Source organism: Mus caroli, chromosome 19, assembly GCF_900094665.2.
Source record: "Mus caroli chromosome 19, CAROLI_EIJ_v1.1, whole genome shotgun sequence".
NCBI lineage: Eukaryota > Metazoa > Chordata > Mammalia > Rodentia > Muridae > Mus > Mus caroli.
The window spans coordinates 3,607,601-3,620,954 of record NC_034588.1 but is presented as its reverse complement, the minus strand read 5'-3'; the positions used below and the strand labels follow the sequence as shown (position 1 = coordinate 3,620,954).

The 13,354-nt window shown below is 53.6% G+C and overlaps 2 protein-coding genes across 6 annotated transcripts; one reads left to right on the top strand and one right to left on the bottom strand.

The window, feature by feature from the left end:
* Positions 1-37: 37 nt before the first annotated feature.
* Positions 38-9,276, bottom strand: Bad (BCL2 associated agonist of cell death). Of its 4 annotated transcripts, none has more exons than XM_021151669.2 (4): positions 8,707-9,276; positions 7,851-8,030; positions 1,106-1,296; positions 38-537 (listed from the first exon to the last, which is right to left on the bottom strand). In XM_021151669.2, the coding sequence occupies exons 1-4, from the start codon at positions 9,188-9,190 to the stop codon at positions 412-414; spliced, it is 981 nt and encodes a 326-aa protein (XP_021007328.1). In that variant the 5' UTR covers positions 9,191-9,276; the 3' UTR covers positions 38-411. The 4 variants fall into 4 exon arrangements, with proteins under 4 accessions (XP_021007328.1, XP_021007330.1, XP_021007331.1 ...); XM_021151671.1 differs by having other exon boundaries at positions 8,457-9,037; XM_021151672.2 differs by lacking the exon at positions 8,707-9,276 and adding an exon at positions 8,273-8,350.
* A 112-nt stretch (positions 9,277-9,388) lies between these two features.
* On the top strand, positions 9,389-12,846 carry Gpr137 (G protein-coupled receptor 137). Of its 2 annotated transcripts, XM_021151668.2 has the most exons (8): positions 9,389-9,801; positions 9,944-10,410; positions 10,492-10,541; positions 11,153-11,378; positions 11,497-11,646; positions 11,767-11,895; positions 12,034-12,152; positions 12,379-12,846. In XM_021151668.2, the coding sequence occupies exons 2-8, from the start codon at positions 10,054-10,056 to the stop codon at positions 12,536-12,538; spliced, it is 1,191 nt and encodes a 396-aa protein (XP_021007327.1). In that variant the 5' UTR covers positions 9,389-9,801; positions 9,944-10,053; the 3' UTR covers positions 12,539-12,846. The 2 variants fall into 2 exon arrangements, with proteins under 2 accessions (XP_021007327.1, XP_021007326.1); XM_021151667.2 differs by having other exon boundaries at positions 9,389-10,410.
* The last annotated feature ends 508 nt before the right edge of the window (positions 12,847-13,354 follow it).

Sequence of the window (13,354 nt, the reverse complement as noted above, 5' to 3'; positions counted from 1 at the left end):
ATCCGGATTGCGGAACTCCAAACGAAGGATAGAGGCGTGGCGGCACATGCGCAGGCTTTATTATAAAGCACGTTTCTCGCGACCTCAGGTCCCCAGTTATGACAGGACAGCACCCAGACCCCCAACTTAGCACAGGCGCCCGAGGGCAGTCCAGAACCGGAGAGGGAAAACAGCCACTTCCGGAGGCTTAGGGGGTGGGGTGTGTGGAAAACTTTGAAACTCCAAACAGGAGCCACCCCTCCGTGACTATTGCACGCACCGGAAGGGACTCGAGCTGTACGTCAGCTCTTCTCCCTGTTAAAGGGACACAGCGATCCTCTTTTTTTTCCTAAGGCCTCGAAAGACTTCCGCCCACACCCAATATGGCGGGCGACGGGAGCGGGTAGAGTTCCGGGAATGTGGAGCAGAAGATCACTGGGAGGGGGTGGAGCCTCCTTTGCCCAAGTTTCGATCCCACCAGGACTGGATAATGCGCGTCCAGCTGGTGCTTTGTCGCATCTGTGCTGCAGTGCCTGCGCTCTTTGGGCGAGGAAGTCCCTTCAGGGAAGGAGGAGGAAAGAGTGAGCCTCATTCTGGCATCCCGAATCAGGTCCCCACCACCAGCTTGCTCTGCACTGGGCGGTCAGAGACACGGGATGATGCGTGTGCCGGGATCCTAAATGAAACTGCACAGCCAGAGATCTAGTGTTTAGAGGATGGGGCAGAACTCAATAATTTAAAGTAGCATAAGAAGTTGGGGAGAGGCTCAGATGCCAGCAAGCCTCGTACTCTATGAACCTGGCAGTTCAGAAACTTTGGCGTGAAGTTGGTCTGTACTACAGATTTCGGTTCTCATAGCGGTCCGGCTGTAAGAGCTCTCGATTACAGGTGAAGGCATAAACCGGGACTGGGGACGGGGTCTTGGACAAAGAAGGAAGAGGGAGGAAATCCCAGCAAATCACTGGACACTGAGAGAGGACAGATTAGAACTGCAAGTCCCAGCATGCTCTACAACACGAAAGGGAAAATTGGTGGCTCTGAAACTAGAAATCCCGACATGCCCTAGATCAAAGGAGGGGTAGCGGCTGAGGGTTCAGGTCCCATCGCACCTAACGCTGGCGCTCACCTTGAAGGAACCCTCAAACTCATCGCTCATCCTTCGGAGCTCACGGCCGTAGCGCTGCGCTGCCCAGAGATTGGGGGGAGCGGAACGCGAGCGTCCTCGAAAAGGGCTAAGCTCCTCCTCCATCCCTTCATCCTCCTCGGTCCCCGCTGGGTACGAACTGTGGCGACTCCGAGTCTCCATAGCCCCAGCGCCTGCAGAGGTCAGGGAGTGGAAGAGGTGTGACTCTCTGGCCTGTTATTATCTGTTCCACAGCCTTAGTCCCTCCTTTGTGAATGCAGAGAACTCAGAGGGCTTTTGTGAGAAATCAGTTACTTCCACAAATCCTAGTACAGTGCTAGTAATGAAGTCTTTAGTGTACAAAAAGGAGTTCACTGTGCCTTTCATAAAATGCGGACATAAGCTATAACTATCACATGGTCTCATAGCAACCCTTACATAGAGAGGTGTCTTGCTGTGTCTTTGCAGGGGTCTTGGAAAACAATGCTCTGCGTCCCATTGCGCCTTTCTTGGGAGACAGTGTCAAGAACTGTTATCACTCATCCGTTTTATTTTTCTGAGACTGGAGTATGTGCTAAAGTATCCTCACCACCTGGTTCAGCAGACACAGCATGGTGGCTTGAGCTGGGCGTAGCGGTTTATATTTATAATCCCAGAACTGGTGAGGTCGAGAGAGGTTTAAGGTCAGCCTAGACTACAGGAGAACTTGTCTTTTGCCTCACACAAAAATGTGTGGTGTGGGATCGGGGACACTGGCCTACGAAGACACATGCACACAATAGCTACACAGGTGGTCAGAGAGGTCACGTTTCCTCAGGTTAACATGGTTGTTAAAGGCCTGAGGCCAGAAGTCCCTGGGTCTGGAACTCAGAGCTTGTCAGGCTGTGCAGCTCTTGCCTTGCCCAGCCACCCTTCACTTTTACATTCTCTTCATGAAGGGACAATCTCACCTTGCCTACATACTAACGCACCTCACCTGTGTGAAGGTCGCATCGGTGTGTAGACGTGTCCTGTGAGCAGCAAGAGCATTGTGGGTGATCTCCTCTGGTCTGGGTATTGTGTGCCATCCTGACTTCTGCCACCTGTACCCCTCTGTCCAGACCAGTGAAGACCCAGAACCACTCCTAGGGGCAGAGTCCAGAGCTAAGCACAGCCTGCTGCCCACACCCAGGTATCTGCAGGCTTGGGAGGAGGTAAAATCACCCTCATGTTCAGGGGTTGATAAATTTGCTTCCCTCTCTCAAAGGTCAGCTGTCAAGACTCTGCAGCTCAGCTGTAGGATCCCAGCTGCAGACACGGGACAAAAAGCAGAGATAGGAGGGAACCCTTATGAAAGACCTGGCCCAGGTCTGCTGCAAACATCTGGCCAGAACAGAATAGCATTGCTCACCTACAGAGTGCTTTCACTAGGGCCACTCAGTAGCTGGGTGGGTTCCCTTTTGTGATCTTGGGCCCATTTCCCCAGTTCCTTGTCACCTCAGTCTTTGTCTGTAGCACAAGGTCAGCCTGTCTCATAGTCACCACTCCACCCTGTCCTTTGAGCATCCATTGGTTTCTTGGCTCCTGTATGGCAGATGCGGAGTTCTCCCATCTTACATAGAAGTTTGACACCGAAAGGAACATGCCTGCCTTGTGTTGGTGCAGCCCATCTGCACCGAGTAATGAACCTGAGCCCTGGAATCAAGGCGTTTGTGTGCTGAACTGGTGGTGGCAAGGCGAATGTCTTCCAGGTGGCCTTGGTTTGAGCTCAGCCTCTCCTCCTTCATGAAGAAGCAAAACAAGGGCTGTTGAGATTGCTCAGCCGGTGGAGGAGCGTTCAGTACAGCCAGATGAGCTGAGTGGGGCCTTGGAATCCATGGAAAGGGAGGAAGAACCCCCACTAGCACCTGGACATGTGGCAACCGCACCCCTTCCCGAACAAATCTGCTTTCCTAAGCTACGTTAAAATCCTTCTTTAGCACCGGGCATGGTAGCACACGGCTTTAATCCAAGCACTCTGGAGGCAGAGGCCTTTGGATCTCTTGAGTTCAAGGCCAGCCTGGTCCAAAGTGAGTTCCAGGACGGCCAGAGTTACATAGAGACAGTCTCAAAACACAAAAGAAATAAAAATCCTTGCTTAACATGCTCAAGGTTCCGTCCCAGCACCTTACAAACCAACCAACCAGTCAGAATGCTGACCAGGCCAGGCTGGACGATCCCTTTGGATCTGTTCATTTAGTTCTTAACTCCTATGGATGCAGCTCCTCTTTTTACAGGAAGTCAAACGAGGGCAAACAGTGACAAAGACTGGTACACACCAGTCTGACTCTGGGGTCTGTGTTCTGTTCATGTCCCAGCCCCCTTCAGCAGTACCACAAACCACCTTGGTGGTCCAACTAGGAGGAGTCATGTTCTCCCGCCCTGACTAATGTCAGCCATGCCAAGAGCCATGCTGTGCCATGGAGAACTGAACTAAAGACACACAGTAACGCCAAGCACCTCAGCGGCAGAATGCCATCCATCTGTGTCAGAGCGTTTGTGCTGGCTGACGAGAAAGGGGCTCAGGTGGCAGAAATGCTGATCTTAAATTTAAACTTCTGGCCCTCCTGCTCCTTCCCCCACGGCAGCTCATGTGGTGCTGAGGCTGCACGCACACTTAGGCAGATATTCCACAGTCTGAGCTGCATCTCCAGCCCCTTAATAGAATTTTAAAAATTACGGGAAAGAACCTGGAGATTCTGTGAACTACTAGGACAAAGAGGGTGGGAAAGGTGAGGCCTAGGCCTGCCTCAGTCCCTCCAGGGTGGGGGAAACAGGAAGAAACTGGTTGATAGGCACCTTTAGCTCCTTACCCACAGGGCTTCTGGGTAAGTGGGTGTGGCTGAACCAGCAAATCCACAGTGCAAGAATCCTAGCATACTCCTCTAAAATCGGTGGGAGTGCCTAGGGGATGACAGAGCATGGAAAGGTGCCTGCCACCAAGCCCTCAATTCCTAAGACCAACGAGAGAACAGGAGAGAACCAAATTAACTCCTAAAAAGTATCCTCTGATCTCCATAAGTGTCTTTACACACACAAAATAATTCGTTAAACAAACAAAGAAACAAACAAACAAACAAAAAAAAAAAAAACAAAAAACTGTGGTGACCAGGGAGGAGAGTAATAAAAACAAAACCAGTGTTTCCCAGACACTTCCAAGTACAGTGAGGCTCTGCCCGCAGGCAGGGCAAGCCACTCTGTCTGCCTCTTCTCCACAATGGCCTGCCCAGACCTGTGCAATAGCCTTGAGGAAAGGCATTTTAGAGTCTAGCCTGGGGCCTTACCTGGCCCTGCTCTGGCCAAACATTCTGTCAGAGCCTCTATAACAACAGCGCAGCTTGCTGGTACCTGGATTCAGAGACAAAATGTCCCAGAAAACACCTTTGTGCCCACCACTGCTTCACTCAGTAACACTGAAATGTGATTTTCACACAGTTTCTTACCTGTTATAATAAAATACTTTGTTCCCAGGATTTTGTCACTTTGCCACTTCAATAGATAAAACTGTTCCCAGCTAGGCGTGGTAGCACATGCATGCCCTTAGTCCAAGCCCCTGGGGGTAAGAGGCGAGAGTTCGAGGCTAGCAGAGCTAGTTCCTGAAAAGCCAGAGCTACACAGAGAAACTCTGTCTCAAAATAAAGCAGAACTATTTCCTGAAGTTGGTACAAACTGGTAGTCCCAGCTACTTGCTAGTTGGGTGTCTGAGGCCAGATGGTTGCTTAAGCCCAGGAATTTGAGGTCATCCTGGGCAGCACAGTGAGACTCTGTCTCACCAAATGTGACAAAGGCTGGAGATGTGGTTCAGTGAGAGAGTCCCTGCCTAGTAAGCTGGAGGCCCTGGATCTTAAAACCTCAAAACATAACAACAAAAATATTCCTAGCTCAGGGGCTGTACAAAAGCACAGGGATTATTTGCTCCATGTCTAAATCCCTGTTCTAAAACCCAACTATGCCACTTTCAGTGGCTCCCCATTGTCTATCTGTATTCCTTCTAGTCGCCTCTATCCTGAATCTAACCTACACCTCATGTTTGCCAGGCAAGAGCAATGGATGTTTAAGGCACTGCATAAATTGCACTTACTACTGAAGGAACCCCAGGTCTGCAGAGAATGAGCCAACCCAACAGCAACAATGATACCCACAACTAGGGTGGTGGTCGGGCCTAGGGCCTCCATCATGTCTCCTCGGTGCCAGTCAGTTTCTAAGCAGTTACCAGAACCCTGAGAAGTAGGACCAGTTCTATTCCCATTTTACAGTTTAGGAAATTAAGGCAGAAGCAGTTGACCTCTCAATCTGCACTTAAAAGGCCCTCCTCAGCTGCAGCAATCTGGCCCAGAGGCCAGTACTGGCTGCTTCTCCCATTTTATGACCTCCCCACTCTCTTCCTACTGTGCAGTCCCTGTGTGCTGCAGTCCCTGCCCTAGGGACACTCACAGCCCAGTGGACCTTGGTGCAGTTAGTCAGGAGAGGTAGGGTGAGCTGACTGTGCACACAGAGATGGCTACAAGGTCCATAGCCCTGGCAGGTCTGACACTTGCAGATCTCACTTGTGTTGCTTTTGCTTTGCTGAGACAGGGTCTAAGTAGTCTAAGCCATCCCCAAACTCATCTGTGCTTGGTGCTAAGATTATAGGCATATACTACCATACCCAGTTCTGCATTTGAGACCACTGAAAAGTAAATCAAATGTTTATGAATCCCATCACCACCTGCCACACACGCACACACACACACACCCCACACACTGGCCCAGGGAGTGTCTGTCTCTGCCTAGCATGGGATGGGGGGAAGCAAAGAGGACACTCGTTCAGCTACCTTCCCTCCCCATGGCTGTTTGTCCTGGTCGCCTTCATTCACAGCAGCTCTCCTTCATGGAGCTGGGGTGCACCTCTGCTCCCACCAGCAGCAGGCCCTGCTTCTACTGTGCTCCCTAAAGCTGCTTGCAAAGCCTGTCAGTGTCCCTCCCCCACTCAAGCCTCAGGCTTGTCCTTCCTCCTATGAGTATCCCCACCTTTCCTTCCAGTCTCTCATCCCAGACCCTGTCACTTTGTCCTAGCATGATGCCAGCCAATTGTCACCTCCTTCCTGTTGAAGTACCCCCTTGGAGTAGATGTAATACTCAAGGCAGCTCCTCTTTTGGGGGCTAGACCAGCTCACCCCTCAACCACAAGACGGAAGCCAGGTTCCTCAGTCCCATGTTGCTGGGACAGCTCTAAAGAGGGGGATTCTAGCCTGGGGTTGTCTGGACAAGGCCGGGCCCTTCACTCTGCAGACTGGAGTACTGTGACGAAGCAGTGCGGGACCCCAGCCAGGCCCCACCTGTGGATGTGCACCAGCCGCCTGCCTTCCTGAACAAGCTGCTGCAGCTGAGTGGGGTTGTGAGTCACCATGTGGTTGCTGGGATTTGAACTCCAGACCTTTGGAAGAGCAGTTGGGTGCTCTTACCCACTGAGCCATCTCACCAGCCCCCTGTAACTCCAGCTTTAGGGGATCCAACACCCTCTTCTGGACTCCAAGCCTGTACTTGCACATGTGCATTTTACACGGGCATACATATACACATAATTTAAAAAAGAAAGTGGAATGCCAGGCATGGTGATCTGTGATCCTAGTACTTGGTAGGCAGAGGCTGGAGGATCAGGAGTTCAAGGCTAGTCTCAGCTGTATAGTTTGAGACAGTCCAGGGATACATGAGGGGGTAGGGATAAGTTAAGTTCTATGGAGCCAGTGACAAACCTGGTTGAGCTCAGATTTCTGTGGCTGTACAGGGTCAGCAATGGGAAGTGGGGAGTATAACCAGTATCTCCAGCGCCTCTTCTTCCATCTCGCCACTCACTCACACTTTCCAGCTTCAGTTTGTCACTTAGGGTCACCTGCCTGACCCATCTGGGCAAGAATAGTCGGGCTGAAGGTGAGCCATAGAGTAAGAAAGAACCTACTGAGCCAGGCGGCAGTGGTGCATGCCTTTAATCCCAGCACTTGGGAGGCAGAGACATGAGGATTTCTGAGCTCAAGGCCAGCCTGGTAGTAAATGCACTGAGCCATTTTTCCAGTCCCCTTCCCCCACCCCTTCTTTTAACCTTCAGCTTTCTTCTTCCTTTTTTTTATTAGTTTTTATTATTATTTATTTTTTGGTTTTTCTGTAGGAGTGAGTTCCAGGATAGCCAGAGTTACACAGAGAAACCTTGTCTCGAAAAACCAAAAAATAATCATTTTAAAGAAAGAAAGAAAGAAAGAAAGAAAGAAAGAACCAACCTACTGGCCACTTCTTGGGCTGGAGAGATGGCTCAGTGGTTAAGAGCACTGACTGCTCTTCCAGAGGTACTGAGTTCAATTCCCAGCAACCACATGGTGGCTCACAAACATCTGTAATGGGATTCAGTGCCCTTTTCTGAAGACAGCTACAGTGTACTCACATACAATAAATAAATAAATAAATAAATAAATAAATAAAAGTCACTTCTTTGGGGCTCTGCTTACCTCCCCCTGATCTTGGGGACATAATAAGGGGGTCTGTTTTCAGCATTCAGTGAATCAGCTTAATCATTAAGGGCATACCATATATCTCTGTGAATTAGTCCAGTGATGGTTTGTAGAAGAAGCAATCTGATGAAAGGAGCTATCTGGGGCTTCCCAAGAATCTTTAGGAAGTATGGCTGCAACAGCAATGTAAGGGGCAACTGAGAGTCAGGGGGCATGGGACAGGCAGATAATGGTAGCGAGGAACCTACCTCCATGATGACTGTTGGTGGCTGCCCGTCCCTGCTGATGAACGATGCTCCCCAGGAGACCTGGGGCCAGGTAGGGACCTGGCTGGTCCTCAGTGAGGCTAGGGCCCAGGCCCCTATCTGTAGCACTAGCGTCTTCCTGCTCACTCGGCTCAAACTCTGGGATCTGGAACATACTCTGGGCTGTAGAGACAAGGGAAGAAGTACTCACTACACAGCTAGGCAAACAGTGTTTATGAGAAGCAGAGGAGAGGTACTCCTGTCTCCCTCTCTCACCAAGGTAGCTCAACTCCCCAAATCTTCCCAACCCCTCATTTGTCTGCTCAGTCTGCCTGGCTGTCGCCGAAATATTAAATCTCTCTTCAGAGTTCTGTCCAGACACTAGTGCGCTCCCCCTGCCCGTTAGGACCGGGAATAGGTCTCACCCCAAGCCCGATCTCGAGGCCCCTGACCCGGGCCTGCCTCCTCCCTCCAGTTCTAAGGGCGCCCGGCCCTAGTTTCCTGGGCGACGAGAACTGTCACAGATCTGACCCAATCAGTTCTCGAAGTAAATCCCGGGTCGGCCCGGAGGCGGGGCCACCCCAAGCCAGGTCCCACCCCTGCGCCGACCTGCTGGTCTCCACCGCCTTCCTCCCGCGTCGCTCCCCAGGCTCCGGATTCCGGGATCGGACTTCCTCAAGCCTAGGGCGTGTGCAGGAGCCAGCGAGGGCTGCTTTGGGGTTCCCATTTGGATCCTGGAGGCCTGCTTCGGCTGATAAGTCCTCCAGCCCTTCTGGGCCCGAATTCCCTCCTGTAAAATGGGGCTAATGACACCTCCCTGGGGAGCTGGTGAAAACTCTGTAAACAGCTTAGTGATTACTTATAGAGCCGTTCACTGAAGCTCGGCCGTCGGATGCAATGGTCGTTGCGATGGTTATTGCTCCCTCTGGACCGAGTGACCGGGATGGGAAGACCAGCTCCTTCTTCCCGATCGTGGAGGCCTTGCACTGCCCGTCTTGGGGACAACCCCCCGCGCCATTTCGGGAGCTCCTTTCCGGCAGGATGGCCGCCCGGGTGCGGAAGAAAGGACAGGGGCGCCCAGGAAGGCGAGCCGTGGGGCTCCAAGGGGCTCTGCTGCCAAGATAGGTGTGCGTACGCTGCCCCAGGCCGGAGCGCGGGGCCTGCAGACAGAAGCTAGGGGGCGGGGTCCGGGTACCATCTTGGTTGTGGGCGGAAGTTTCCTTCAGTGACCCTGTGCGGGGAAGTCGTTGCCGCCCCCATATGGGCACGCCGAACGCGATGTGGGTTTGGGAATCTAAGCGTGGGAAATGGTAGTCCTCAAACATTAAGAGCTGGCGGTCCATGGCACTGGTAGCCCAGGTGCTTGCTGTGTGCGGCCTGCTCTACTCTCGGCCGCCCGCCCGCCGCCATCCGTAACCCGGGACACCCGCCCGCAGCGCACCTTGCGCCGATTCTCGAAGAGATGCACGCCGGGCGCGGCGCATGGCTTCGGAGTCCCTGCCGGTCGCTACGCAGTTTACGTAGCGAACGGACGCCCGCGCAGGCGCAGGAGTGGGGCGGAGCAGAGGGAGCCGGGGAGCTGGAGCCCGGTGTCCCGGCGACCGGATCCCGCTTACCCCGCAGCGGCCTGAGAACCTGACATCGACTTCCTCTTATTCACCGGGGCTGAGGGTGGACGCGGTGGGGGAACACGTCTGGAATCTTGAGGACAGAGGAAGAAGCCTCCCAATCCGGATTATTGGAGGGGAAAGAGGAACCAAGCTTGGGGAGGGGGAGAGCGGGGCGTTGGGCGCCCCCGCAGCGGCCGCTGTCCTAAGCTGACGGGCATCGGCCGGCTCTCCCCCTCCTGCCAGCCGGACACGAGCAACCAAGGCCTCTGTGCCACTGCATCCTCGCATCTTGGCTCGGGCTGGCCCAGGGAGGGCACCCCCAACCCCCATTTCCTTTGCCCTGGGTAGGAAAGACTACTTTATACACTCCAGAGTAACGGGTATAGGGCCCAGGGCCCAGGTTACCCGTGCCCACCCCCACCCCCACCCCCACGCCCGACTCTGCTGAGGAGGAAAGGCCTGACAACCTCAACTTCTTTTTTCCAGAGTTCCCAGGTCTCACCACTTATTGCAGGACCCACCCCTCCGTATTTATTTCCCTGGCTTCTGGCCAGCCCTCTATCTCTGTCTCCGGGTTTCAGGCCTCCCTCCTTGACATGGAGAGTAACCTGTCTGGTCTGGTGCCTGCAGCTGGGCTGGTACCTGCACTGCCGCCTACAGTGACCCTGGGGCTGACCGCTGCCTACACTGCCCTATACGCTCTGCTCTTCTTCTCTGTCTATGCCCAGCTCTGGCTGGTGCTTCTGTATGGGCACAAGCGCCTCAGCTATCAGACAGTATTCCTGGCGCTCTGTCTGCTCTGGGCAGCCTTGCGTACCACACTCTTCTCCTTCTACTTCCGAGATACTCCCAGGGCCAACCGCCTGGGGCCCTTGCCTTTTTGGCTTCTCTATTGCTGCCCTGTCTGCCTGCAGTTCTTCACACTGACGCTTATGAACCTCTACTTTGCGCAGGTAACCACGGGAACCGGTGTGGTGGGAGTAGGAGGGCAATCCCAAGGGTCCAAAGGAGTGATGGGGTATCTCTGCTCCCAGGTGGTGTTCAAGGCCAAGGCGAAGCGTCGGCCAGAGATGAGCCGAGGCTTGTAAGTACTGGAGATGTCAATGGGTCAGTGGCAGGGAGGAAGCCCACCTAGCAGGGTTGAGACAAGAGGAACCTCAGAAGTATTTGTGAGAGACCTTGAGAAACCTGAAGCGTCTGATACAGACATCTATGATAGTGTCAGGGGAGAGACACCATCAACATCACCTGTGGTGGAGAAAGATGGAGGCTCCAACCCATGGAATGCATGAAGTCTTGCTGCACTTTTAGTGACCTTGGCTGCAACACCCCTGTCCTTACACAGTGCCTTCTAGTTTATAAAGATATTTCACAAGCATCTTGGCACATCTCACCTGAGGTGCTATTCCTATCCTCATTTGAGAGGATAACTGAGGCCCAGTTAGACAAAGCACCATGCTCAAGGTCACACAGCTGGAATGAGGCCCACTCAGGAACAGATGTTTGGCCCGGTGCTCCTATGATGCTGTAGCTCTTACTCACCCGCTCAGTTTCCCCATCTGCAGAACTAGATGAGCAGAGTTTAGATGTGGCCATCTGAGTTCTAACTGACCCTGGGGTCTCCTGAGGAGTCAGGGTTGCTGGTGAGGGCCGAGGGGATCCGTGCTCTGGGACTGACTTTGCTGTGGGCTGCAGGCTGGCTGTCCGAGGGGCCTTCGTGGGTGCTTCACTGCTCTTTTTGCTGGTGAATGTACTGTGTGCAGTGCTGTCTCGCCAGCGCCAGGCACAGCCCTGGGTCCTTCTGCTGGTACGTGTCCTGGTAAGCGACTCTCTCTTCGTCATCTGTGCCCTCTCGCTTGCCGCCTGCCTCTGCCTCGTGGCCCGTCGAGCCCCTTCCACCAGCATCTACTTAGAGGCCAAGGTAGGGCTACCAACCTTGAGGTAGTACCCTTGGGGCTCCTTGGACAGAGTTCTTTAGGATGTAAAGGAAGATAGGAGCCCTCCTCTCCATGAAGATCCTCTATTGTCATTTTTGCCAGGGGACCAGCGTGTGTCAGGCAGCTGCTATAGGGGGTGCCATGGTCCTGCTCTATGCCAGCCGGGCCTGTTACAACCTGGCAGCTCTGGCCTTGGCCCCTCGGAGCCGGCTAGATGCCTTCGATTACGACTGGTACAACGTATCTGACCAGGTAGGCATTGGTCCTGTTTGTCCCTTCTTTGGTAACTATAGTATCTAGCCTCCAGCTGGCCAGGGCCCTGCCAGCAGCCTCTGTGGTGGCAGAATGCCCTCAGCCCCTGCTTTTCCCCAGGCAGACCTGGTGAATGACCTGGGGAACAAAGGCTACCTGGTGTTTGGTCTCATCCTCTTCGTCTGGGAATTGCTGCCCACCACATTGCTGGTGGGCTTCTTCCGGGTACACCGGCCCCCACAGGATCTGGTAGGGACCCCCCCCCCAACCACCTCTTGGTCCAGTGTAGAGGGCTGGACCCGGGGAATTCTGGTCTGGGGTCCTGGGACAGTTACAGCAGCAGAAGAAAATATCCATAGTACCGACTTCTTTCCCCATACCTTACAGAGCACCAGCCGAATCCTCAATGGGCAGGTTTTTGGCTCCCGATCCTACTTCTTTGACCGGGCTGGCCATTGTGAGGATGAGGGCTGTTCCTGGGAGCATAGCCGGAGTGAGAGCACCAGGTAGGCGCCTCCACCCTGCCTGAAGTGCCTCGAGATCCAGCCTGCCTCCACGAGGCAATGGGAACCAATCTGTTCTGAGTGAAACCCCTCTGAGTTCCCAGTGCCCACCCCTGCCCACAAAAGCAGTTTGCCCTTTGACCTAGGGCTCTCTGTTTCTCGGCCTCTCCCATCTCAAGAATGTGGCCCTGGGCACTGCCTGGGACTCACCTTGCTTCTCTGCCCGCAGCATGTCCGGCAGCCTGGGCTCTGGCAGTTGGTATGGTGCCATCGGACGTGAGCCAGGCTGGGGAGGGGCCGGCCAGACGAGGACCACTCCTCTGCTCTTCTCCCAGGTGCCAGGACCTGGTAGTCACCACCACAGCCTCTATTCTACACCACAGACGTGATCTGCTTTTACTCCCTTTAGAATACCCAGGCCCCAGCTCCCCTGATCCCTGGCCCCTGTGCCAAGTACGTCTGCTGCTTCTTGCCCAGGATGCCAGGAGACTGTGGCTGCTTCTCTCCTCTGGCCAGCTCCTTGCTGCTCCTATTGTAGTGAGCTTGTGCCATCCCCCTAAAATGGAAACAAGGCCCCAGGATACCAGATGCCCACAGTGCCCTGGCATGACCTGCCACCTCTGCTTCCACACTGGAGCCGGCTACCTCTCCTGTGCCTACCACTCAATAAACAGAGGCTGTGCCCTGTCCTCCCTCCTGTCACTCGTCTGAGTTCTGTTCCTTCTCACCTTGACCTGTTTGGCATCGGGATAATCAAACGCTGGCCCATAACATGGGTTGCCAGACTGGGCAGCTGCCATTCACCTTTGGCGAAGGTAGTGAGCCCTGAGCAGCAGTGATACTGCACGTACCTCTGCTCTTAAAGCTCTCCTGGTTCAGAGTAGCCTTCTCTGTGCTGCCCAACCTGGCCTGAAAGTCCTCACCTCAAATGATCCTCCTGCCTTAGGCTCAGCTCAAATACCTGAAGCTAGAGGTTTGTCCTGGTTGAAAAGTGACTTCCACAGGCTGGGGATGGGGCTTACCTGTTGAGTACTTTCCAGGAATGTCCAAGGCCATGAGTTGAGGGGCCAGGGAATCAAATCTCCACGAGACTTCACTGGTTGTGCAGAGAACCATAACCCCTCCTGGACCATACAGCATTATAATTATGTGACTTTTAGGCATCTTTAATTTTTTTTTTTTTTTTTTTTTTTTTTTTTTTTTTT

Coding starts and splice junctions, on each gene's coding strand:
- Gpr137 (XM_021151668.2), top strand. CDS start 10,054: ATGGAGAGTAACCTGTCTGGTCTGGTGCCTGCAGCTGGGCTGGTACCT. Junction 11,379..11,496: donor GCATCTACTTAGAGGCCAAG/GTAGGGCTACCA, acceptor CATTTTTGCCAG/GGGACCAGCGTGTGTCAGGC. Junction 11,647..11,766: donor GGTACAACGTATCTGACCAG/GTAGGCATTGGT, acceptor GCTTTTCCCCAG/GCAGACCTGGTGAATGACCT.
- Bad (XM_021151669.2), bottom strand. CDS start 9,190: ATGGACCGCCAGCTCTTAATGTTTGAGGACTACCATTTCCCACGCTTA. Junction 8,031..8,706: donor TTCAGTGAACGGCTCTATAA/GTAATCACTAAG, acceptor TTGTCTCTACAG/CCCAGAGTATGTTCCAGATC. Junction 538..1,105: donor AGTTTGAGGGTTCCTTCAAG/GTGAGCGCCAGC, acceptor CCTTCCCTGAAG/GGACTTCCTCGCCCAAAGAG.